Below are 27250 nucleotides of genomic sequence, written 5' to 3'. Positions count from 1 at the left end.
CGTACTATCTGAACGTTCCCGGTATCGCTCGTGATTAAATTGTTCGAAATTAAGAGTCATTTCTTTTATTTCGCTATTTCTTAAACACTAACATTACGTCAAATTTCATATTTTATACTTTAATTACAACATCAATATTTTAGAACCCAAAGAGTGATTATACCCCATTATTGGATTTAAGCATTCATGTAAATCTATTTTTACAAATAATAAGTTTGAATGAGAAAGGCTGAGTCCGACCGCTAGGTGGATTAATTTAGGTTTTTATTTTTTTTCTAGTTTGAGCTCTAGGGCCACACTTGTATTGACTAGTGTAATCAGTTACAAATTTACTACAAAATAATTTTTCAAGCCTTTTTTCAATTTTTTGGCGTTTAATAACAAACCAAAAGAATATATATATATATATGATTTTCCTTTAAAAAAAAACTTGAGAGTAATATTTATATTCAAAAACCATCAATTTTGAACTAAAATCTAAAAACCACATTTTTAATACTAACATTATTTATTTATATAAATTTCTTTATGCATTTTAGGCTGAATTAGTATGCTGAATTATTTTACCTATGCACATGTTTGTGTGATTTTTAAACGGCTGGGAGTATGAATTTACACTTTTCGTTTACACAGCAATACGTAATTTATATGTAATCCAAAAAATGAAGAATATCCGTCAGGGGCGCACATATATTTTACAATTAGTTGCTGTTTGGGTTTACGTAAAACATTTTTTACAGTTTTACCTTTGTTATACTAAACAAAGGTTATAAAATCGGTCGAAAAACGCAAAATAGATCCATGATTCGGAGGGCCGAATCATATATACCATTCGACTCAGCTCGAACTGAGCAATGTCTGTTCGTGTGTGTGTATGTGTGTGTGTGTGTATGTATGTTGCCTGTATGTATGTGCCGCAAAATACTAACGCACCTTTCTTACAGAACGCAATATCCGATTTTAAGGGATAGCTCCAAACGGTCGAAACACGACCGGCCGAATCTCAAACGGCCGAATTATATCAATCGTCGGAAGCGGCGGCCTCTCGCATGCAAACAACTGATCTATTGGATTGCCCGGATTACTGAAGCATAGGGGCAATCTCCTAGTTTACGTCCGAACGAGCGGTAGCGAGTAAGGACAGTATGCGCCCCGGACAATCGGGTTGGCCGAAGCCACGAGTGTGTTGCATTAAATTTTTGACAAAATCAATTTTTATTTTTTTTTTCATTCTATGAATTAATTAGGGAACAGAAACAACGAACCAGGAAACAAAATAAATATTTTCGAAACCATCTTTTTTGTATAAATTCTCATAATTTTTCGCATGGGTGGTAATACTTTATCGAATCCAATGGCCAAAATTCTTCTCAAGTATTACTTATTTTATGGACGTTTTCTTACAACATTTCAGCTCTAGATAAGTCATATTTAAAATATAGAAAAAATTTCCTGCTATAAATAATCGAACCTAAAATGGTACATAATCGAGTCCATATATAATCGTTTCTGACCTATAAATAAGTACTGTGACGTTTCGATAATACTAAGATCAATTTCTTATTTATTACATGTAATTTTTGTGTGTATGTGTTTATATAAGTTCATATGTGTGTGAATGTAAAATTTTGAATGTTCGGTATAGTTGTGCTGTTGGCTACCAAAAATTTATTACTTAGAGTGAAAAAGAATTGCACCCGAAATTATAGAAATCGTGTAAATCTATTTTAACAAATAATAAATTCGAATGAAAGAGGCTGGGTTTCACCCCTAGGTGGATAATTTCGGATTGCATTTGAATCAACATTAATTATCAATGATTTTTCGGCCTTTCGAATGATTCGGCCTTCTGCGGTTCAGCCGTTTGATAGATTCGGTCGTTTGTTTTTTCGGCCGTTTGAAATTCGGCCGTTTGTGATTCGGCCGTTCGTGTTTCGGCCGTTTGTAGGTAAACCGATTTTAATGATCTTATACGCAAACGAAAGCTACTGTGCTCCCCCAGAATGCTACCGAGTGGATTTTTGATTAGTGGCTAAGATTTTTAAATATTGATCAAAGAGTATTTTTTATATAAGAAATTTAACTTTTAAGGCAAAATTAACGGCACGGAGAGCCATGTGTTGTATACCAATTTACTCAGATCGACGAATTGAACAATTTATGTATGTTTGTGTATGTGTGCCTGTACGTATGTATGTGTAAATATGTTGTTTATATCTGTAGCATATCAAAATCGACCCAAAAAAGAAAAATAACAAAAAAAACTCTCTTTACAGAACGCTTATTCCGATTTTGATGTTCGCCTGCTCAAATGAAAGCCCCAGAGATCTTTGAAAATCATACTGAGTGCGATCTTTTATTGTTTGCTTGAACTGTAGAGTTTTGACCAAAGTATATTTTAGACATGGGATATTTTACTTTCTGGATATTTTCTCTCTCTCACTGCTCTTTCCTCTTCTCTATCCCTCTTTTTTCGTATCGCTATTTATTTCTCAAAGGAAATCAACAATCATGGACAACTTTTCATAATCTTCATACTCTTCGTAGTGCGTCTTAACTGGTGTAAATAAATTATCCTTTAGCTTTTTCTTGGAGATTTGAACCAGATTTTAGAAGAAACTGCAATGCTTACTTAGCTCCTTTGTTCCGAAGCTCCCGTTCTCATTTCTTATAAAATATATACTAAATTGTACGTTGAACCTAGATTTGCAAAGAGTAAGAAACATTTAAAGCTTTCGGGAGCCAAGCATTGTAGCAAAATCCCACAGTGTGCACATGTAACACAATTAGCGATGCAGATATTTTGAAAAGCTTTACCAAAGATGTATAGACTTATTTACGTACGAATGTGTTAGTACCACCCGTTGCGAAAAACACAAATATATCGCTGTTTTGTTTGCAATGCTACGTTTTGAACAGCTGGAAAATTTTTCAGTTGAATACTTATTTTATGTATTAAATTTGTGACCAGGAATCTTGCCTACACTCTGAAAATCCAAAATTCTCAAAGATCGTGGAGAACCTTCATTTTCAGATAACTCATTGGAGATAGAATTAAATTGACAGCTTTCATCAATAGCTATATTTTTTTCCTGTATAATTCTAAACTATATTTCGAGAGCAGGTTTGTAGCAGTTTGCTTCAATTCGTGGAAAAAACTTGATGCTGATTCATAAAGCTAGGTCCTGCGATTTCTGAAAATAAAGCGAATAAGTAGAACCGCATTAAACTAACACACATGTTTGCTATTCTAGTGTGAAATCAGCATCATTATTACCTATTACTGTTTCCCCACGTTCGATTATCTCAAAAAAAAAAATTCAATTACTTCTAGCCAGCATTTAAAAATTGGTTTATGATCGACAAAATAAGACTCATGTACTCCAGTGATAACATTCATATTATTTGCAAAAACCACGTCAAGCTTTAATTCTATGATCGTCTTTGATTAACTCTCTGAAAACTACCTTTCGAATTCATTTCATTCATTATTGAAATTGGACTTATGATGGTATACGATTTGTAAGTGACTGGCCAAACATGTATAAAGTAATAGTTAGTATAACAAAGGTTTCTGCACCACTAGGTGGATTAATTTAGGTTTTTAAATATGATGTTACAAGGTACCGTTGAGAATGTCGTTATAGACTTAGCAATGTCGTTATAGAGAGATTTGACTGTACTATTGTCGCAATAAAGAATGACAAGTATGAGTTTTGGTATGCCGTTATAGAGGAAGCTCGTAATAGCGAAATGTCGCAATAAAACGAAGAATTTTAGTATAAAACTGAGGGACCTTTGAGAAAGTCGCTATAGCGAGATTTGTCATTATAAAAAGTGTCGTTTTAGAGGGAATTAACTGTATACTTTTCAAAAGTTGCCTCGGATATTAAAAAAATAATTCTGACATCACGTATCAAAAAATTGATTCGTAAAATCGTTCAAAAATCCTGTACGAGGGCAAGTTAATTGATCTAACTTATTCAATAATTGGGCAACAACCAATTGCATACCGTCAGCGAAACCGTACTTCTCGAAAAAAATGAAATTGTAATAATTCTTTGGAGAAATCACAAAATGACAGCAGAATCCGAGAGTACGTAAACCTCATGGTTGATTTTTTTTATGAAAACACCATCTCTAGTTCAGAAAACATGTTTATCCAGTCGGTAAACGTGTCCTACAAACAACGAAAATAAGGATATCGATGTCTTTCTATATGCTTTGAATGAAGATATTGGTTCGAAAGTTCGAACGATTGAAATAAATCATAACATTATATTACGGAAGCTGCACCACAAAAAAAAACAGCGAAAAATGTTCAGGAAAGAAACGTACACAACCCTGTCACGAACGTCATTCCCATACATTTCGCTTGAAGCCGTTTTTCTCTGGCTCTCTGGCTCGATTATACGTCAAAAGGCTGTCAGTGCTTGCGAAACAGACGATTAAGCACCGTCCGTGCGAGATCAACTGTTGCTGCAAGTGGGATGAAGAAATGCAGAAAGCGAAAAACGATTGTTTTGTTTTTAACATTTTATGGATTTTGTGCAGGACATAAATGGTCACGTTCGAACATGTTTCAACACGTTTCGGATAGCCCTACATTCAATATAGTTAGAAGCACGCAAAAAATCCGTACAGTAACACATGCGGCACAATGAACGGAGCTTATGACCATATTTCCAACAGTAGCGCCATCATCATCGGCGGCGGCTTCAGGAAACTGTTGCCATGACATCGGTCTGGAAACGTAGCTATCGCAGCAATAATAAACATGGCAGAAGTTCCACATCAGTGTCTTTTCATGCACTAAACCACAGCGACCGGTATAACGACATGTCCGAGTAGAAATGAAAACTAAATACATTCCAATCACAATGTGTTGATTTCTTTGCCACACAAATTTTCTCTTCGCCGGTTTTCCAGTGCTGCACACCAACACTGAAACCAGAGTCGAAATCGATCCCGACGAAATTGCGCGTGTTTGATTAGTTTGATCGGAAATATGGATCTCTTTTGATAGCCTTCGTAAATAAAATATAGAAATCTTTATAAATGCGATGCTGGCGTAACGGCCAGTACTATATTTCTCGTAAAATTTCCTTCAGTGTATGCAACTTTCGAGATTGTTTTTTCACTCCTTGATTCCCTTTCTACATTCCGGCAGACGGCGACATGCCGTGCTTCCCAGTGCAAGCGACGAAATTCAAACGAAAACATATTGCTCGACAATTAAAGGAAAATAACTCTTTTCGAGTGGAACGTTTTTGAAGCCATGGACCGAACCGACCGGTCCGACGAATGAGCTTGAGCGCACGAAAAACTAGTGCACATAAAAACCTAATTCAATCTCAGGCTTTTGACACTCCCTTTCTCGCCGCTTGAAGTAGGCCCACGTGCCAGAGACCACGGAGGTATATGACCAGCAAATGGTGCGGGAAAATAATTCGGAAACCGCAAAAAGTACAGTGCTCACAACTTGTTAAGGTGGGTGATTAATTGACTAATAAAACTAATCAGGTGCAGGAACAAAATAGTCCACCCGGAAGCGTCGTGTTGGTTTTGTGATTCACGAAACTATCAGCTGGTTGAAATTAATACTTTCAATTAAATTCATTGTATGATTGAGCGGGTTCATCGGCCTCCTTTTCTTGCAGGAGCTTTAACACAAGTTAAAGACAATAACCACTAAATCAAAACTTTCAGCAGAAGTCTACGGCTCAATTCTCCGCCACAGCCAGTACAAATCAATCTTCTGGCGGCATACGTATTGGATTGCCAGTTTTGAAACTGGTTGTATCGTTTGCCGCACTGAGTTCGTGGGCATTTTTTTTCCTCACTAGCATGAGCATAAATCAAACAATTTTCGCAACCTCTTCCCGTTCGACCGTACGAAGGTAAACGAATGCAGAAATCTCCTGCACGAGTCAGGTTTTTATTTTTATCGAAAACAAAAGTTTCGTGAAAGTAAACAAACCTTCTGGGAACTCCCACCTACTCGCCACGCACACTCACATACCCCGTCGATTTAGCTCACCTGTAGGTCAAATAAGCCACATCAACCAGCACATGGCGGCTCACCGGTTTGTTCGTGTATGTGTGTATGTGATTATGCCACAGTGTGCACGCAAGAAAATCAGACAGAGAAAAAAATCGTTTTAAAAATAATTTCAGGAAACTGCCAGACATAAATTTAAATTTTTGCTTGTTCGGTTTGTTTGCCACCGTTGCACAACTTTTTCGCCCGTCCGGTTCTACAGGGTCATCTTCACCACCGAAGTGAAAAAAAAGAAACGGCAAGATTCCACTTCAATACTAGCAATTCTTTTGGCTATGCATGATCTAGCATCACACGAGAGGAAAATAATCGAGTTCGAAAACAAGATACCGCCGGCAAATTGGTCCTTGTAGCTTACAGCTTGAGAGAGGGTCAATTCGATTCCGCCGACGGTACTCGTGTAGTAAATACACTGAACTCGCACTTTACGCAGGAGACACCTGGTGCGTAGAAAAAATCGAGTAAAAACCTTCACTGGTTAAAAGGAAAATACTTTCGAAAAAGATTAAGAGACAGAGTAATTTTCGCCTTCGAATCAAGATAAAAATCGAGAAAAAATAAGAAAGTTAAGTGAGTATTCGGAAATTTAATTTTGCAATTCTAAACGATACTTAAAATAAACGATTTGAATAAAATGAACGGACTTTCTTGAGAAGACCGAAATTCACACAACTTGTAGTACAGAAATGTAATATTTAATCAAAGTATTTGATTTTATTCTCAATATCAATCAATATTTGAACAACACCCTAAATTACCGGCACACAAAAAAAAAACACCACGTAATATCAAGAAACTGGTCACAGTCATATAGTATATAATTTCCCCCTGAAGCAGAGAGATGTAAATTTATGCTGCTTAGGTGATTCAAGAGAATTGTGGTCGCCGTGGCTCTGTGGTTAGCGATGTCGGTCGGCTAGCTCTCCCACACGGTTGTGATATCGGGTTCGATTCCCGATCGAGTCGAGGATCTTTTCGAGCTGGAAATTTTCTCGACTCAGCACTGAGGCACGGTGTATCGTTGTTCTTATCCTACACATGCAAAATGTGCCAAAAACAATATCGATAACGAATTCTCTCAACTAATCTAGTTGATCGAGACCGCTATTAGCCCCAAGGCTAAGCGTGCGATATTGTTGTTAGGTGATTCAAGAGAGAAAAACGGATATATTTAGAAAAGTAAAAAGGAGGGTTGTGCAGTGAATAACATTATTGACAAATAGGGGCTCACTTCTCACACTAAATGAAAACTCACTTTTTTGCAGTTTAAACAATTTTTAAAATTAATTGTATTCCAATGATTTTAAACAACTAAAATGGTCATTTCAAATCGAAAAGTTTATAATAATAACATTGTGTTTTTAAGCTGTTTTGATTTTATTTTGAGAAAATTTGAAAATATACTTTCAATCACGTATCAAATCAAAAAAGGATGTAATTTTCTCCTCAAATTTATTTTGTATTGAAACTGGACATTATTCCCAATTTCTTTGTGAAATCTTGTGGATGGAGATATGTAAGACGAATTTTTACTTAAAAGTTATTCAAATTTTTTTTATGAAACTCTATCTTCAATAAAAATACATTTTTCATTTCACCATCCTGGACTTTTTATCAAAAGTTTCGTCATAGCGTTACGTTTAAATAAAATAAGAAAAGAAGTCTACCCTGTTTCCTTTTTCATTAAGTATATTTTCAGTAAAGCGCTGAAAAACTTTTAGGTATAACTCGAACACGTGTGCAAAGTTTCATTTCGGTCTAAAAAGGTCGATTGAATTTTTGCGAATTTCTAGATCATTTGGCATGCAAACGCTCTGCAAGATGTATGCGAAAATGACCTGAGTTAGCAAGATTAAAAAGGCAGAATATGTCACAGAATATCACAAAATTGGTCGAAGTGACGAAAATACCCAACTCGGAAACAAAGGCGGAAATCATAATACAAATCGTTTTTTGCCGGTTCGAAACCCAGTTTGATTTTTTTGGATTTCTCAGGAAAGTTTTCACAAAGTATAAATATTCTCGCAGGGGTAGGGTAACCGCTCCTATATTCATCTCAGTACCTATATTCATCTCATCACGCCTTTTTGATCAATTTAACGTCAAATTTTACCATATTTTTAACGTAAAACTTTCAGCCGCTTGAGAAAATCGAGAAACAAATAGATTTACTTTCAAAAATTTGTATAAATTTGACGGTAAATTGGACAAATGAGAGAAATAAGATGAATATAGGTGCACCAAGCTGTTGAGATGAATAATGGAGCGATTACCCTATATGTGTTTATTGCAGATATTTTTTTTTAATTCTAAAATATCTACCATGACCACCATGCGTCTCCATCAAAAAAAGCTCCTTAAATGCAAAAATATCAAACGATAAGGTCTCTTCGATATTGAACCATCAAAAAACGGTAAAAGAGAATTTCCATGCTAAATGATTGAAAAATGCGGAAAAATGAAATAGACCATCTTTGAGTTGAATTAAACTTTACACACGTATTTAGCCCAGCAAACTGTGTATTTCCGCCGGTGGATACATTTTTGAGGCCCAAGAATAATTTTCTGAAAGGGCGTAAGCACTTTGGAATAGGTTTTATTCAACGCATCGTATAGCTCAGAAACCTTAGGTTTCGCAAAACAGTTGTCTGAGAATGAAAAAAATTTTTTTTTACCAAAATAAATAATGAATAAACACTATTTAAATTTGCAAAAACAGTTAACATTTTTCTTGTCGACAGAGGAGTGAGAGACAATTTTTTGAGGGTTGATTTAAAAAAAATTCTACATTTCTCAAAATATCTGTTACCTAAGTAAAAATGCAGTACTGTCTGTCTGTCTGATGTTTGCACAGCTCAAGAACTAATCAAATAAACGAAATCAAACTCTAATTACTGCATAACTCGGGAACTAATGAAGCAAAAATAACTAAACTTGACATATGGAGGTTTTTGAGGCCGGTTTCTGTGATGGTTTGACACCCTGCCATAGCTTGAAGAGAAGGGGGGAGGTTCTCCCACGCAAATTAAACAGATATTTCAACTAGTTTTCAGGAAAACAATCTAAAATGATCGGGACAGCTGAAAGTGTTCAAATGCTACCCAATACGGGTATTTCTGCTTCTCTCTTGGCTTCAGGCCTAGGTAGGCCCATCTCGCCGTTTGGGTTTTTAGCACCAGAATGATGCACAGAAGTAAAAAAATCGACCACAGGCACCATTTTTAGTTCTAAGATGGCGACTTCCGGTGTAAAATACCATCCAATATGAATATTTTCGAAACCAGAATGACGCTCAGAGGCCAGAAATTGACTTCTCATGCCATTTTGAAATCCAATATGACGATTTCCGGTTTTTGCAAAACAGAATAAACAATTCGCAAGGTTTATCTTCTAATGTATAATCAATTGAAAAGGTTTGAAATTGACGAAAACATGAGCGGAACGAAGTTTGCCGGGTCAGCTAGTCTAATGATAAAATTTTTGAATAAATATTAGCAATCAAAAAGTCTATAAAGATTAACTTCTCAAATACATTGGCGATGTCTATCCAACTCTATCATTGGAATATAAATGTTTAGAAAAATGTTAAAATTGAATTGTTAATTAATTAATTTATTTTATGATTTATTGATGTAAGACACCCGAAAAATAGTGATAGGTGAATTTTGAAGAAAATTAACCAAGGAATCCAGAAAAAAAATGTTGCCAGATAGATTATTTTTGTATTATAAAACTAAATTTGCATTTTTCGGCAAATGCAGCTGAATTTATTTTAAATTTGATGGTTTCATCGTATTTCTCGGAAAATTTTACGTAAGAAATACTTATCACTCCGTGGTAATATGAGCCAATCTCGAGATATTACATTTTTACAAAAATAGTTTTGAATTTCCTAATTAATTTTTCGTTAGCTCTACCTAACATAGAATTGCTGCATACTTCAATTACTTTTGACAGCAAAGTTCAATTTTGATAATAATATTTATTCCTCTAAGGTATTTTAAGTACTTTTCGAATTATAGTAAAAAGTATACTGTCATTTTTTAAGTAAATTACAAACTCAAAAATATATGATTTTGGAGAGGTTTTTATTACGTTCATTACGGTTCGCAAGCTACGACGAACCGTACTTTTTATGGTTTTCATTAGTAAAGGATTTGAAAAAGCACGATCTTTTTTTTTTTTTGCACAGAATTTCATTTAATTATTGCAGTGCTCAAGAAACTGTGGTAAACAAAGCCATTAAGTATATCATTTTCAAAATCAAAACCGCCATCAGAATATCATTTATTTCTTACAACTCTTACGATCGAAGCGAACAATTACACAGAGTTCTGAACGATGTTTTATGTCAAAAACAACCAAGAGTTTTCAATTTATGCAATATACAGAATTGAACAGCACAAAAAAGCGGTATTACGGCAATCACTAATGCATAATACACTAATGAGCAGTTTCACAAAAAATGTCTCAATTTTTTTTTTTTTTTAAATTGTCATTTATGCTTTGGCTGAAATTTTGCATAAAAGTTTCTATAGGTAAAAGATACCATTTTGTGCTGTTTTGATTACAAATATTTTTAAGGTTAGGCCTGTTTGTTTGATCGGTATGACGTCTTCGGCAAAGTTTTAGATAATAATTGTCTTGTCTTATCTTTCCAAAAAAATATGTACTCTGAAAAAATATTTTTTTTGTGAAAAATAGTTAAAATAAAAATTGAAAATTAAGTATCTGAAAAAACTCATTTTTTCAAATTTCATTTTTTATATAAAAACTACAAAAGATTACCTGAACAATGCAACCGGTCCGATTATGGAGAAATCAAGGAAAAAAATATAATTTTTCGAAAAAATCGGGATTTTTTTTTCGCAGGGTATATTTTGTTGGTTTGTTTGATTGACATAGTATCTTTGGTAAAATTGTAAATAACAATTTTGTCCTTCAAAAAAAAAATGCCCCTCGAAAAAAATATTGAAAAAATATTTTTTTTTTTTTTCAAAAAATCTACTTTTTTTCTTGATTTCTCCATTATCAGACCGGTTGCATTGTTTAGGTACCGTAAACTGGGGTGATTTTGATCACTTTTTTGATTGTATCTCAAATATTTTCAGAATATACTGAAAACAATATTCTTTGATATTTTTAAAATAAGTACTGGCATGCATTGGAAAAGATTCAGTCACTACTTCAAAAGTTTAGCAACAATTTTGCTGTTTTTAAATATGCTCTAAAAATTTTACACCAATAATCATTCCGGGGAGACTTTGATCACTTCATTGTTTTGATGAATTTGGAGTAACACTTTGCTACTTTCACTAAATTGAACAGCCTAAAACGACTTAAACGAGTCAAATTTAGAAAATCTATAACGAGCGTCTTAGCAGAGTGATTGAGATCAATCAAAGAAATAGTTATCGGTTTCCGTTATACTCTACTAAATTTTTTGGAGATAAATATTGAAATTCAGTCCGCAAATATATATTTCGATTGTGACATACAGTCTTCCTCAGTGCTTATGTGGACTGGTAAAGAGCAAAGCGTAAATCCTGTTTTTTTTATTTGTAGTAGGTAAAAATGAAAATTTAGCACCCTTAATTGGAGTTAGGTAGGGAATTACGCGGTCGATTGTTTACCGTACCATGTCTGGGGTTTTTGGGAAGCAGATTGAATAGCCATGAGGGGTGATTACCTGCGTCTTTATTGAGAAGCGTGCATGAGTGTTGTTTATAAATTTCTAAACTTTCAGCTACGTCTAATTTCCATAAATCATCAATGGGGCGGAGGAGGTGAATGTTATCCGAAGTTAGTGGATGTTCCTCGTTAAAAATATGTTCAGCCGCTTTTGATTTGAAAAGGTGTGGTGGGGCATTTGTTGAAACTTTACTTGCTTTTGTCACTTCTGCGAAATGTTCTTTGAAACGTATCCCTAGGTTACGTTTAGTTTGTCCAATGTAAACCATGTCACAGTGACTGCATGCAATTTTATAAATTCCAGCTTTGTTCAGGGTATCAATAGGGTCTTTGGTAGACCCTAATTTTGTTTTGAGTTGGGTATTTCTACTAGTGTAGACAATATCCATCCCAAATTTTCTAAATTTTGAACGAAGTAGGCGTGTCAAGTTAACGTCATATTCAACGGCTACCCTTTTCAGATCTTCTGTTATTGGGGTGAGTGTTGTAAAAGATTTCCGAATTCGAGCACGCTTCTTTTCATCAACCAATGGCCTGAATGATACTTTCATTGTAGCCATTAAGTTTAGCAATTTCGAAAATATATTCCAGTTCCTTTTGCTTGGCTACTTCACTTAGAGTAAAGTTTCCATGCGGTGGATCATATGATGGAAGGATGCCATTTTATGCTGGAAGGGATGGTTTGAAGTGTTAGGTATTACCCGTTTTGTATTCGTGGGTTTCCGATAAATTTCAAATTCCAAGTCCGTAGACTTTCTGACTACAACGACGTCCATGAAAGGGAGTCTGTTGTTAAGTTCTTTTTCAATTGTGAAGTTTATATTTTTATGGGTATTATTAAGGGATATGAAAAAAGTTTCAAGTTCCGCCCTTTTCAAAATACAAAAAATATAATCCACATACCTCCACCATCGAATCGGTAAGATGTTCCTCTTCTCTAATGTACTTTCTATATTTGCCATGAAGAGCTCACATAGAAAGGGAGAAAGAGGATTCCCCATTAGTGCCCCTTTAGTCTGTTTGTAAAATTTACCACGAAATGTGAAGTAGTTTTTTTTTCAGCAAAGGCGTGAAAGTTTCAACAAACTGTCAACTTTCTTTTTCCAAGTATTATCAAAATATTGGGAAAGAAGCCAGTCCTCTAAAAGGTTTAAGGTTTCATTCACTGGAACGCTAGGAAATAAGGCCGTAACGTCAAATGAAACCATTATCTCATCAGATTGGATGTTACCCGAGGATCTTAAATTTTCAACGAAATCTCCGGTGCTCTTTACTGATCGACTTGGAAATTTATGGGGCATGGCTTGAAATTCTTTTACCCGCCATTTAGCCAATTTTTCTGTGGAAGCCCCTACCGCTGAGATAATTTCTCTCATTTCATTTCCAGGTTTGTGAATTTTGGGGAGACCCTTTATTCTTGGAAGAACTGGATTTGAAACACGAAGATTTTGTAACGCATTACCCAAAACGGGTTTGCATTCTTTTATTGTATTTTCTACACGTTCTACCATATCAGCAAGAGGATTAAGTCGCAGTTGCCAATATGGACCTTTATCAATTTTTTGGGTTATTTGTTCATCATAGTCAGATTTGTCCATGATGACGGTTTTGTTCCCCTTATCTGTTTTTAAATAGAAAACAGGTTTTTTACGTAATTCCTCAACTGTCTTTATTTCAGACGAATTTTCATGACGTGGCAGTGTCTTAGTAATTTTTGAAAAAAATTGGCGTACTTCACCAGTCTGTTCTGTGGAAAGTTTACAACTGTCCATCCCAGCTTCTATATCGATGATCGATTGTTCAATATTGGGTCGTGAAGGAATTGCGAAGTTTAGGCCCATATTTAGAAGATTTTGCTGGGGTTGTGAAAATGCGTACGAAGACCTATTGACCACAAAGTCGTCAATGAGGTGTACTTTGGCTGTTTTTCTACTACTGTTATTTCGTAGAAGCAGTTGATTTAACTTTTTCAATCCCAATTTTCGTTTTCTTTCCCCTTCACACTTTTCGGCTACTTTAACTTTAGTTAGAAAGAGGCACCAATGGGGAATCCTCATTCTCCTTTTCTATGTGAGCTCTTCATGGCAAATATAGAAAGTACATTAGAGAAGAGGAACATCTTACCGATTCGATGGTGGAGGTATGTGGATGATTTTTTTTGTATTTTGAAAAGGGCGGATCTTGAAACTTTTTTCATATCCCTTAATAATACCCATAAAAATATAAACTTCACAATTGAAAAAGAACTTAACAACAGACTCCCTTTCTTGGACGTCGTTGTAGTCAGAAAGTCTACGGACTTGGAATTTGAAATTTATCGGAAACCCACGAATACAAAACGGGTAATACCTAACACTTCAAACCATCCCTTCCAGCATAAAATGGCATCCTTCCATCATATGATCCACCGCATGGAAACTTTACCTCTAAGTGAAGTAGCCAAGCAAAAGGAACTGGAATATATTTTCGAAATTGCTAAACTTAATGGCTACAATGGAAGTATCATTCAAGCCATTGTTGATAAAAAGAAGCGTGCTCAAATTCGGAAATCTTTTACAACACTCACCCCAATAACAGAAGATCTGAAAAGGGTAGCCGTTGAATATGACGTTAACTTGACACGCCTACTTCGTTCAAAATTTAGAAAATTTGGGATGGATATTGTCTACACTAGTAGAAATACCCAACTCAAAACAAAATTAGGGTCTACCAAAGACCCTATTGATACCCTGAACAAAGCTGGAATTTATAAAATTGCATGCAGTCACTGTGACATGGTTTACATTGGACAAACTAAACGTAACCTAGGGATACGTTTCAAAGAACATTTCGTAGAAGTGACAAAAGCAAGTAAAGTTTCAACAAATGCCCCACCACACCTTTTCAAATCAAAAGTGGCTGAACATATTTTTAACGAGGAACATCCACTAACTTCGGATAACATTCACCTCCTCCGCCCCGTTGATAATTTATGGAAATTAGACGTAGCTGAAAGTTTAGAAATTTATAAACAACACTCATGCACGCTTCTCATAAAGACGCAGGTAATCACCCCTCATGGCTATTCAATCTGCTTCCCAAAAACCCCAGACATGGTACGGTAAACAATCGACCGCACTCCAATTAAGGGTGCTAAATTTTCATTTTTACCTACTACAAATAAAAAAAACAGGATTTACGCTTTGCTCATTCACATTCTACGTGAACAGTTTATAATGGCGAATGTCCAAGATTCATACAAAATTTTTAGAATATATATGAATGATTATTCACTGAGAGAGAAGGTGGTCTAAAATCATCAAAAACTAGTCCACGAGGAATATGACTTATGAAATTGTCCAAATTTGCATGTTACTTCACGTCTTGGGTTTTTGTCAAGAAGAAATATGTAATACGCTGTGGAAAAAATTGGGACTCAACATTGCCTTCGAGGAAAAACTTGCAAAAATAACAATAAAATGTATTGTTATAATATTTGTTCATCTTAAGAACTAATCTGGGAATAAAATAAAAACACTTTACGTATTGCAACTTGTTGTTTTGAATCTGCTTGAGCCGATTGTTTGTATGCAACAAAAATCGCCAAAAATACACTTTATTTTTAAATAATATTTTAGCATGAAAAACACTCTTTAAATAGCAGGAAATGCATGAATAGTAGCAATGCGAGCATATATCCACACAATCAGTGAAGATTACGACAAATCCCAAGCACTACGAGCGCTTTTTTACCACATTTTCAGAAAAGAGGTACAGTGATCAAAGTCACCCCGGTGATCAAAGTCACCCCAGTTTACGGTAATGTTTTGTAGTTTTTATATGAGAAAAAAATAACATAAAATTAATTAAATAAATTTAATTTATATTTTTTATTTTTTTACCAAAAAAAAATTAATAACGTCATAACGATCAGACAAACAGTTTGTTTTAGCCCTAAAAATATTTGTAATCATCGATACCTTCCCAAATGAGTTGTGTTCCAAAAAATAAACCAATAGCACAAAATGGCGTCTTTTGTCTATAGAAACGTCTATGCAAAGTTTTAGCCAAAATGGTCAAAAATGGTCGATGGCCGTTTTTTTGTGGAATTGCTCCAATACAATCCAAGTCTTTCCTCGATTGATGTTCTTTGAAACATTCTTCCTGAGTATAGCACTGCATTTTTCTTACTTTAATGATTTTAATTAAAAATTTAACGCAAAAATCCAAATAAAAACTGTAGTTTTTTCTCTAAACTTTGAAGTTTAACCTATAGCAAAGAAATGTATGAAATATGCAGAGCTACAGATTGAACTATGACCCACGAGTATAAAGTAACCAATAATTATTAGATAACTCCAAATTGCATTTTATAACCTTCCCGCGGGAATTTTTCTGGAAAATTAGACATAATGTGGTCCCCTTCATACCTTATCAGCAGCAGTCACACGTGCATGCATGCGACGTTTATTATTTTAATTGAGTGAAGTATATTGGCCGGGGTAAACAGCAACCAAAAACTCCGAACCATTCGATAAACTTCCCCCAAAAGACCGGCAACCAATTAGAAGCCAGTTTAGGAGCACACTCACGTAATGTTTAAGCCGAAGCTAAATCGATACGCGGCCTAGAGCGTTAGCGGTCAAACCGGACGATTTTCGAGGCGTAGTCTGCTGTACAGCTTATCGTCGTCCGATAATACAGAATTTTACCGCTAGTTTGTTTTTTGTTTTTCTTGCTTTCTGCTAGAGCCGCCGAAAGTGGACAGTTTTTCCACCATGCAAAACAGTCCCAGCGCACACAACACTACTTTACGGTAACTATCGACTGGAAAACCCGACGGCGGGTGGATTGAATCAATTAAATCACTTTTTATTGTACCCACTTGATTGGGTTTCTCTTCCCTGGTACTCAGCTTCCAATTTATTAACCTTGATCACGTAATGAGCTTCCTTTTTTCCCCGAACCACAACCACAATGTTCACGTTTTCTGCAGCGGGTTTCTTCTGCTCGAAACGCGGTCGGCGTAATTTCACTTTGGCACAGCCCGAATAACACGCACCAAACTTATGAGCAGGATATTTTCTGCCACATTTTGCGCACACAACCGGAGCCGGACTGGGTTTTTATACTTTTGATGTGTTATTTATTTGTTTTGTGTAGGAAACTAAAATTAAACTTATCGTAGTTTACCAATTTTCTTCTTTCACTGGAAAAACCACCGAATCCGACGCGTCTTATTCAACTTAGTTCATCGAATGGAATTAACCTTTTTGCACTTGCCCGAGGATGTTCTAAAGACTGTACCCTCAGATGCGGCAGCTCTAAAGCAGGTGATTCGTTTCTTTTACGTTCACCACAAGCCTTGCACAATGTCCCTCCAAACTGGATTTTCAAAGCACGTAAAACATCCACTAACTGCGCGAAGGTATCACAAGCAAAGCACATGAACTTTTACAACAATATTTGTTGTCAAGTTTTTTTTTCTTCTCTTAATTGATACTGAATGCGTGCGCCTTTCACCTTCGGTTATCTTTTGACAATAACTGGTTCTTCGCAGGTTTTAAGCGATGCTTAAAATTTCATTTATTGCAACGGCCAGGTTTCAATAATCACTGCATTATTATCACCCTACCTGTCGTGTAATGATTGCTCGTCATTGAATACTGATTTTAGGGTGCTAACCATGGGAAATACGAGCAAAAAAATTGAGACACTTTTCGATAAGATAAATATGGTTGCAGTCCATCAAAACAAACCAATAAATATAAATCATTTGTTCAAGTTTTCCCACCAGAAAAAGTGCGCAATTAAAGTATATTACAATGCACGACGCACTCACATGATGCCAAATTATGAGCTTGTACTGAAGGACCTACGGAGGTATTTTTATGAGAAAGTTGGGTCGACAGAAAGTTCGCAGTTCACGCTCTACTTACACAGACATCAATAAAACAAATTAAAACAGAAGGTATAGTGATAAAATACTTTCCATTTTCAACACAATGCTCTTGTAAAATTTTCTAAATTAAAAAAACTTAAGAAGACAAAAATATAAGTAAGCGCTGGAAAGTAACTCGACTACTGCAATTTGATGTACGTTGAAAAATATATAATTTAATATTTCTTTGCAACTGCGTAGTTCTAACGGAAGTACGAATGTTCCAACTTTGAATGCAAACAAAAAAAACCTTCCTAGCCTTACTCAAGTTATTACAAAAACTCAAACTGGAAATTATTAATGTTAAGCCCTTCTAGGGTCACCACGAATATTCAAAATCTTTTTATTTTTACGCTAATTTCAATTTCAAGAAAACATTGAAAAAATGTGAAGATAAACAATAATAACAACTTTTCAATGTTTTTATTGATTTTCAAATAGAGTACAGTCAAGTTGACGTTCCTATCAAAACTGATTCTTGCTGCAAACTCCAGGATGCGTTAACTACAGACCAGTGTCAATTCGAGCTAGTGTCCAGTGCGAAATATAAAATAACGGCCCAGAATTTGACAATTAACCTTGCAAAATAACTGCTGGTTTTAACCCTCTAGTGCCCAAGTTAATTTCGAGACGGGCTTCGTTAAAATCACTATGAACCATTATAAACTAAATCTTTCGAGTGTATTAAAACCAATCCATAATCCATCTTTAACCATTAAACCCAAAGGATATATCGGTAACCGAACAAAAAGAAGCGTACACTAATTTATCAGTATATTTTTATAAATGCTAATGTACTAATTTTTATATACGTTGTTATTGGATAGCATATAATTTTACTACGTATACAATGCAGATATTTGCCGCGTACAAATTTCAACACGTAAACCAAATAACTAACCATAACTAACAGAATTTTACTACGTATACTATGCAGATATTTTACGCGTACAAATTTCAACACATAAATACGCAAGCTAAATGACTAGCTCTAATTTTCTGATTATACCGCAACTGTGAGTACCACCTAAACTATGGAATTGTGAGTTGTACCACGTTATGTAATTACGACACGAATAATATTCTTCACATCGTGAACTGGTTAATTCGTATCGCAATGTGTACGTAGCTAATTTGTATTAATTGCGAAAAAGTGTACACTGCAATCATAAATCACAGAACTAAAAACCATAAATTATAGCCTCGAAAATAGAATTCTTTCAACCAGAATAATATGTAAATGTTGTTACGAATGGGAGAAGATTGGGAATCTTGAAATACTTATACTGCACTGAAATTCGATTTGATAAATTATATCATCAACCACTGAGAACATATCAGCATCTCTTTGAAGACTCTATACTCTTAAGGTATATCTTTTCAATTCAAGGACATCATTTTATTGAAGAAATCAAAAGTCAATTACCGTAAGTTAGTTTTTAAATTAGATCTAAATTCAATAAAGTTACACACATGTTATAATTACACGTGATTAATAGATTGTTTATGGTGATTCAACCATGGGTTTTCTTTTTCACTAACAACTATTCAGCAATTGAATTGTACTTCTAGTAATCAAATTAAAAAAACGCTGAATATTACTACTCTTCGATCACATATTTATAGTAAAATGTATTCAGTAGCGAACAAACTACTAGCGTTCAAAATCTTTCATTTTTTTGACGCTGGCCAGAAACTAGATTTTAAGCTTCACTCTTATACCAAAAAACAGTGATTAACAAAATGTATCAACCTGTATAATTGAAGAATTTATTGCTCGTATGGTCGTTAAGAGTTTACTATTGAATCTGCTCGCAGTATGTCCAAATAATGAATGTTTTACTGCTTGAGATAATTTCGCATATATCAAAAACCACATGCCAAAACCACTTGACATCACATGACTGACCAAGACGCTTATAAAGTTTTAGATTTTAAAGCATCCTCTCATAATGAATAAATAAGTTAAATCCAAATCAGAAACCGTGCAGCGTTGCAGCCAATTAAGAAATAAAAACTCCATCTTGTGGTTGGTAACGTATTCCCCATGATTAGCAATCCGCTCGCTGCTCCTCCACGCACTGCCAACCAACATATGTTGCATCCTCCACCGCAACCGAGCAAAATAAATTTGCGAATATTTAATTTTATTATTTATTTTTTCACCGCAATCAATAGCCGCACTTATTCTACCACCGTGGCCTTTTTTATTCGATTATCGGAACGCTCTCTATCGGACTGACCGGTCTCGCACACACTTACGCGAAGACAGTGTAAAAAAAAATTATGTACCGATCGCCGTTTTGCTGCTGGTAGTTATCGTGTGATACTCTGCATGCAAGTATCTTCAACGATCCCCACAAGCTTTCATTTCTTCTTGAGCACCACCTCGTCGTCCTCGTGCTTGCTTTTTCCACGTTCACACTTTGGGGCACATTACCAACCGCGCTTGGTACGCATGTGGCATTTTTGATTCAGCAGATGGGTGTAGTGTAGGTACATGAAATTCACCGAAAAAAAACCATCATCGCGTTTCGCACAATTGCCGAAAATTTGCGGCCACCAAGCGACGGCCAGTCAGCGTGCGAATTTGTGCCTGTGTGTTTGAGTGTGCGATCAAAACCGCTAAACTACATTCCACGCACTTTCGCGATCGTTGGCGGCGGCGGCGGCGGCCAAGACGGGTTTTGCGAAACACTGATTCACCGCGACCAACTCGAAGCGGTGTCCGTGGGCTAATATCCCCCTTCCCTCCTTTTACCTATTTCATTCTATCGCACATGCATCAGAGCCTGTTGCCAATACTCGACACTCGACCGTCGAGGATCAGACCAGCGAACAACAAATCACCCGTAAGTAAAGTCGCACTATTACGATCACTAATTTTTCTTCTCATAGCGAATTCGTGCAGCAGGCGGATAAGTAGAAATCGTATCAACCACAAAGCGCACCAATAATAATAATAATACAATTATTAGCTGTAACAATCACAATAACAACAGCAGGATATCCGGAAAATGTGTCTAGATCAAACTCGCGAACGTACACTCCACACCAGAGAAAAACGCTCACTTCGATCAGAGAGACGACAACTAACTAAAAACAAGAACTAAACTTGTTATGAATTAGAGGGGTTCCTGAGACTTTCGTAGCCGAATCGGTTTGTCGAAACCGCACACCGAGAGCGCGAGAGATCCGATTCCAAAAGAGGCGAGCAAAAGCGAGAGGAGCGAGAGGGAACTCTCTATGCGAGAGCATTTTAATTAAATAACATAGCGATTCGGTTGCTCCAGTAGCAGCGGCAGCGGTGGTAGCGGTGGCGGCAGCAGCAGTCTCCCCTACAAAATCGCAAAACGCCAAACGGAGCAACCGAGACGATCAGTGTAAAATTACACCGAACCGAGCACGACCACTACCACCCACCGGCTACCACCACAGAGCATATCATGTATAAGGCAGCAATCAAAACAAACAGCGCATCCACGCCGCACAGTGGAACAATTGTGGCAACAAAAGAGAATTGACGGTTAAAGGTTATTGTTCGTTAGTGTCATTTCTGCACCAGGTGTATGAAGGTAGCTTTCAATTTCTAAAGTCGCGTGAAAAACGCCTTTCTGAAAACGGTATACTATTTTGTTAGCGGCACTAGGTACTAATAATCTGTTTTTTACTCGACAGTGAACGAGTATATTGTTGAAAATTTCGATAACAAAATTTTACAGATTGTTTTTTTTTTTTTTGTTCAATGCTAAAATATTTTATCCAGCGTCTAAAATACTTATTAAAACAGGTAATAAATTTGCCTAATTTATAAGGCTTTTTGACACCCGACCCGAACCCGAATAATTTTTTTCAAAATTTTCAAACCCGAAAACCGACCATCCCTACTACATAGGGATGTAAAATGATAATCTAAAAACGAAAAAAAGTGAAAAATATAGCAAATCCCAAATGCTAATAAATCGGTTAGTTTTCAATGTATTTCTCTCGTTCTTGCAGCAACCGGTTGAATAATCTCCTATGCATCCGCACAAATGCAGAAATTTGTAATTCGATCATTCAAATTATTGTACTGTTGAAAATTATCCAGCCTTGCTAAAATGCGAAATGTTTGTTGGTTGCCCAATGCTTATTTTCACACGCACGGTCGTCAAAATTATAGACCTAGTAAATCGGGAATGTACTATTTTGTCTATGTAAGAGCCTGCTTCAGCCTAAACTAGTCATATTACTTCTGGACAACGACTACGACAGTCCTTACTTAACAGTAGTAGAAGTGGCAGCACTTTTTCCAATGAAAAATTGTTTCATTTTGACAACAAACTGACATTCTGGAATTCTGGCATTCAAAATATATGGGCCGTCAAATGTTCAGTGTGAAAACAGCTTTCTACTATATTGTCAGTAGAATGCCTTATTCGCACAGTGATAGCGCAATGATACAATCAGCATCATAACCGATTTAAAATTTAACAACTAATTATTCTTATGAGGATGATCTAAACACCTAATTAAAGAGCTAATATTCAGTCGTTCATTCATTACACTTCATTTTAAATGTAGAAATGGTTATAAATTTGACTTTGTCTTCATGCCTCACAACGTACATTTTCTTCTCCTCTAGCAATATGCAACACCCAGCTTCAATTGTCTGCTTTCAAACGACACTAAAACGCAGAATCGAACCTTGAAAATTGTCAAACCTCAATTATGCAACCTATCTGTATTATTGAAAATGGTAAATCTTAAGGAACATAGATTTTGATTGATTTGATTGGTCGCTCTATGCTTACTTTCCAAACCACGGTCACCGAATTAGAAAACCGAGTGAATCAGGAATGTATTATTAGGTCTGTATAAGAGCCTGCCTAGAGTAGTCGTATTAATTCTTGACAGCGACTAGGACAGTCCTTACTTAACAACAGCAGCAGTGGCAGTGGATAGCAGCAGCGATAGTGAGAGGGCCAGCAGCTTTCTCTAGTTAACAGCTGACTTTGTGCGGTAGCGGGCAGCTCCAGTAGTAGGTATATCAGCCTTGTTTTGACAACATACGAACGTTGTGAGCTGCTGGCAATCACAATATGCGGGCCGTCAAGTTTTCAGTGTGAAAACAGCTTTCCACTGTGTTTCAGAAGAATGTTCTATTCCCACTGTCGGGGACAGCAAAGAGATGCGACTAGCCATTATGTTCGACATTACATTGCACAACAAATTGTCCTTTTGAGGACAAATCGAATACCTATTTGAAGTGTTTATATCTTCGGACCAGTATGCTTTGCGGTATTTCAGCAACACAAAACCTTTTCGTAGATGCTGCCAATCAATCTGCCACCCGTGTCTAGTGTTCAGAGTGAAACCAGCTTTTCACTGTGTTGTCCGTGGTGTTTATATGTGCAAATTGAAATTCAGTAGCACTCAACTCCACTTTTGCACGAATTTTCAAACATAATCAATACAAGTAATGTTGCAGACAACCTTATGTAATTCTACGTCAATCTTGCGGTCGTGGCTTTGCACACTACCCTTGTGATTTTTTAGTTTTTAGTTGTGCAATTTTCATACAAATTTTTTATGCACAATCGACTTCCAGGTAGTTTAGGAGTGTATGGGGACCCACATGAAACCAAAAAGCTCTGTGCGATCAAGTTTTTTTTTTAATAGAAGGTCAGACACAAAATCATTCTGAATTAAGTTTTATTCGTTGTGAAACATTACACTGCATTGAAAGTTATATTACTGGAGAAGGCCAGATAAAAATGCTGACTGATATATTGAAAAACGACTCCAAACTTTTTAAAATATACACTAAAGTCGCTTTTGATGCAGTTTCATTGCGCAGTTTTTTACGCGGCTTTTTCACGCGGATTCTGGAATTTACGCGTTTTTTATGCGGATTCCGAATTTACGCGGTTTTTTTTTTGCGCGGATATCGGTTTTTCTTCACTCGGATTGCAGAATTAACACGGGTTTTTTACGCGGATTCCGGAATTTACGCGTTTATTTACGCGGATTCCGGAATTTACGCGGTTTTTTTACGGGGCACGTATCTCCCGCGTAGAAAGCGACTTTAGTGTATAAGCATAGCGTAGTATAAAATATGGATCATAATTCATGAAACGGATCACTAAAAATCGCGATGTCTGATTTTTTCAAATAAATACATATTAAAAAAAATCAACTCATTTTTCCTAAATTGATATTTTGTGTTTATTCTAAATTTTGTTTTAGTCAAAAAAAATTTTTTCACTGTGCATGTTTTCTATATAAAACATTATTAATTCCCTACAACTCATTCTCAGACAGTTTTGCTATACAACCAACGGTTACTGAACTACAATGCTTTAAATAAAACTTATGTTAAAATGCATAAACCCTTCTGAATTTCAATTTTCAACGAACGAGCTGAGAGTGAAAAAAAAATTTTAGCTCCAATCAGTAGACAATGGTTGCTGGCTAGCAGCTTTTCTGTGATTTCACACACGCTGTGTTGATTTATCGATGTTTATGCGTTTGAGAAAGTAGATGCTTATACAGTTCATCGACTTCATGCAATGAATTTGCTCAAATGAAATAAATTCGATATTAAATCAGACATCTCATTCCTTCCAATGACCGTACATTCATTGAAAATTGACACCGCTGACACTAGAGGTCGTTTCAACTTGAGACAGTGATAATGCGTCATTTGTCATTTTCGTTTGCAGTGTCGAAAATTTGCAGCACTATGAGAACACATCTCCCAGCTGGTCTCGTACGACGTTGGCCTAACAAGCCAGTTGTCGTGCGTTCGAATCTCGGCTCGGGAGAGACTGTTAGTGTCAAGTAAGATCGTAGCGCTAGCCCCGCAATTGTCCTGTACACTTAACAGTTGGCTGCGAAGTCTGTGTATAATAAAACAGAAGGTCGAGTTCCGATACGGAATGTAGCACCCACGCTTTGTTTTGCTTTCTATGGGAACACCACTTGGAGTATCGCATGCTTTTTGTGAGCGAGTTTAACAACACTGCTACTCCGTGATTGATCGGAATCAGTAAAATTGCACAATGAATCAACTGAACGGGACTGGGAGTAACCGACCATTCTCGTTGTACAAGTTTTAGTGTCTCGATACTTTTAAAAGGATCAACGGTGCCGGCCACGTCCCTGCAATCGGATTGGAAGAGGGATGGGATGTTAGTGTGACATTTGCTGTTTGGATACCGTTTTAACCTCTACATCAAAGATCAAAGGAAGGAGATTTTTGCTAGTAGAGAAGGGTTCGTTAGACCAGGATTCACCTTGACAAGTGATGCGATCCCGATCAGAAAGAAAAAACAAAAATGTAACAGAAGTTGTTAGTTTGTTAAGGGAAATTTGGTCCCGTTAGATGTTAAAATAACAGAAATGATTCTACTAGTATCAAACACATATCAAAATTTGTGACTAATATATAAGCTTTCTAACAAAATAAAATAGTATAAAGAACAATATAATAACAAACATTGTTAGAAACAACAGGTTTTGATAAAAACGAAAAACTAGTTAGACTTGTTTCAGAACTACTTCATTTCACGTTTTATTAATATAACTCATTCAGATTCAATTTTGTTATCAAAATCATAAAGAAAAATACAAAATTGTATCAAAATATGTTATTTGTATCTCACGTTGATAGAATTTTGTAATTTTTTAGTTATGCTCTTCTGATCGGGATCATACATATATTTTCTATCCTTCTCTTTTTAGCTGTTTCCGGTTTATTTCCTGTTCAGCTGGCTGATTAGGGATGTACAATTAGCTTATTTATATTTAGTACCGGTTTGAACAAACAGGCAGTAAGAATGCAGTTGGGGCCGCGCACAAGCGTGTGTATGTTTTTTTTTTTCAATAAAACACAAAGTTGTTTAACTTCTTGATTTGAGATCGATTAGCATGTGACATGGATTACTTCTATCAACCAGTCGTTTTCGTTGATGCAAAAGGTAATTCCAAATAAAATTAAAATTTGGCACCATTCGTGCCAAACCTCGAAAATTAGATACAACCTTTTATTTATTTTTTTTAAGTATGAATAACATACAACATTTCTAGTTCATTTAAAAAATGCCGAAGTAAACATTATGGGTTCGAAGTGATGTCATGATGAGCTTTGAAAATTTAGCATAATTATCTAAAATTTGCTCAGGAGCCACAAATTTTATTCAAAAGCTGAAAAAGTCATGAAAAATGAATGCATAACAGATAAAGAGTTATCAGATGGATAAATAAATTTCAATTCAGGTATTCAGTGTTTTAATAATCGTAAAATAGTCAAACAACAATCGAATCTTTTTTTTTTTTTTTTTGAACTAAATTTTTATTTTTAACAACGGCTTTTTCCCGTTAACACGCAAGTTGATTATGCAGACAGTATCAATCGAATCGCAATGCCAATCTGATGTCTGGTGGCACTAGAGATCGAGATGCATCTTATCATTACTTTGTTGAATCGTCGAAACAAAATACTAGAACTAAAATTTCCTGGAGTGAGACGTCACCTAACGTTTTTGTTTTGGTTAGATTTATTTTAAGAGGAAGGTCAAGAGGAAGGAGACTTATCGAAACCGCGTTTCCAGTGTCAATATCGCCAATCACAATTCCCTGGAGAGGATTAATTTTCCTCTGATCAGTTTCTCCAGCCAATATCGTGTCATAATTACAGTTTCCTGAAGAGAACTATGATACGTTACTCAGACCAATTGTATTATAAAAGGGACCAGGTTTGTTAGAAAGAACTGTAAATGACAAAATTAATGGAGGGCTTGTAACCTAGAGATACCCCATCAAAACAAATATTGTTTCTCGTACTCGTTTATGGTCATAATATTCACTGATATCATTTATTATTTGTTACATTGCTTACTAGTTTTTTGTAAAACCATTCTTGTGAATTTTGATGCCTCTAGCAAGCTCGGAAATACGTAAAGTCTTTAGAGACTTAAATGAGGTTTTCCCGTAAGTAAACGTAGAAGCGACGAACCCGGCGAACAATTACCCTGCGGTTTTTTGACACACTTCCGAACTAGCTAAAAGCACCAAATCCACAGGAACGGTTGAAAAGCTATAATCTTTCATATCTTTCCAGTTTTAGTCGTGGAGCAAAACTTGCGTAAAGATTGTTACAAAGATTCGAAAAACGACACCGAACAAATAAATAATGTATAAAAATCAAGAAAATTGATTCCAAACTATTCGCACTGTGCGCACAGCCGCATCAACACGTTCTTATGGTGTGTTGGTTTTCCTCGAATTGATTATTACGGCGATTCCGCGTATAGTGTAAACACACGGAACAACGACTGTATGTACAGTTCTCGTGGGTATCGTTGTGGAAAACAGTCTGCGCCAGCGCCGTGCCTCACAATGTGAAATATTTTCCACTGCCATCGCCCCAGATCGATGGGGAATTGCGCGTAGAGACGCGACCAGTAATAACGGCGTAGTGGCGGTTTCGCACTATGAATCGTGTGGAGAATGTAGCAATAAAAACAAACTACGTAATACATGCTCCGATTGAGAGTGGAATAAGAGACGGCGGTTACTCTCCCACAACGGGGACG

General features: G+C 36.0%; 1 protein-coding gene across 10 annotated transcripts in view; it reads right to left on the bottom strand.

The window, feature by feature from the left end:
• The window catches only part of LOC129732282 (insulin receptor substrate 1), a 376321-nt gene that overhangs the window by 342397 nt on the left and 6674 nt on the right, over positions 1–27250 (bottom strand). For 6 of the 10 annotated variants that reach the window (XM_055693015.1, XM_055693016.1, XM_055693008.1 and 3 more), the window contains exon 1: positions 16162–16610. The exons of 1 other annotated variant lie outside the window; for it this stretch is intronic. In XM_055693015.1, coding sequence (XP_055548990.1) covers positions 16162–16191 — 30 coding nt within the window. In that variant the 5' untranslated portion in view covers positions 16192–16610. Of the gene's footprint in view, positions 1–16161; positions 16611–20433; positions 20759–27250 lie in introns of those variants that run through there. 3 more of the 10 variants (XM_055693012.1, XM_055693018.1, XM_055693019.1) reach the window with 3 other exon arrangements.

Source organism: Wyeomyia smithii, chromosome 3 (assembly GCF_029784165.1).
Source record: "Wyeomyia smithii strain HCP4-BCI-WySm-NY-G18 chromosome 3, ASM2978416v1, whole genome shotgun sequence".
In the NCBI taxonomy this organism is placed as follows: domain Eukaryota; kingdom Metazoa; phylum Arthropoda; class Insecta; order Diptera; family Culicidae; genus Wyeomyia; species Wyeomyia smithii.
This window is presented reverse-complemented; position numbering and strand designations above follow the sequence as displayed.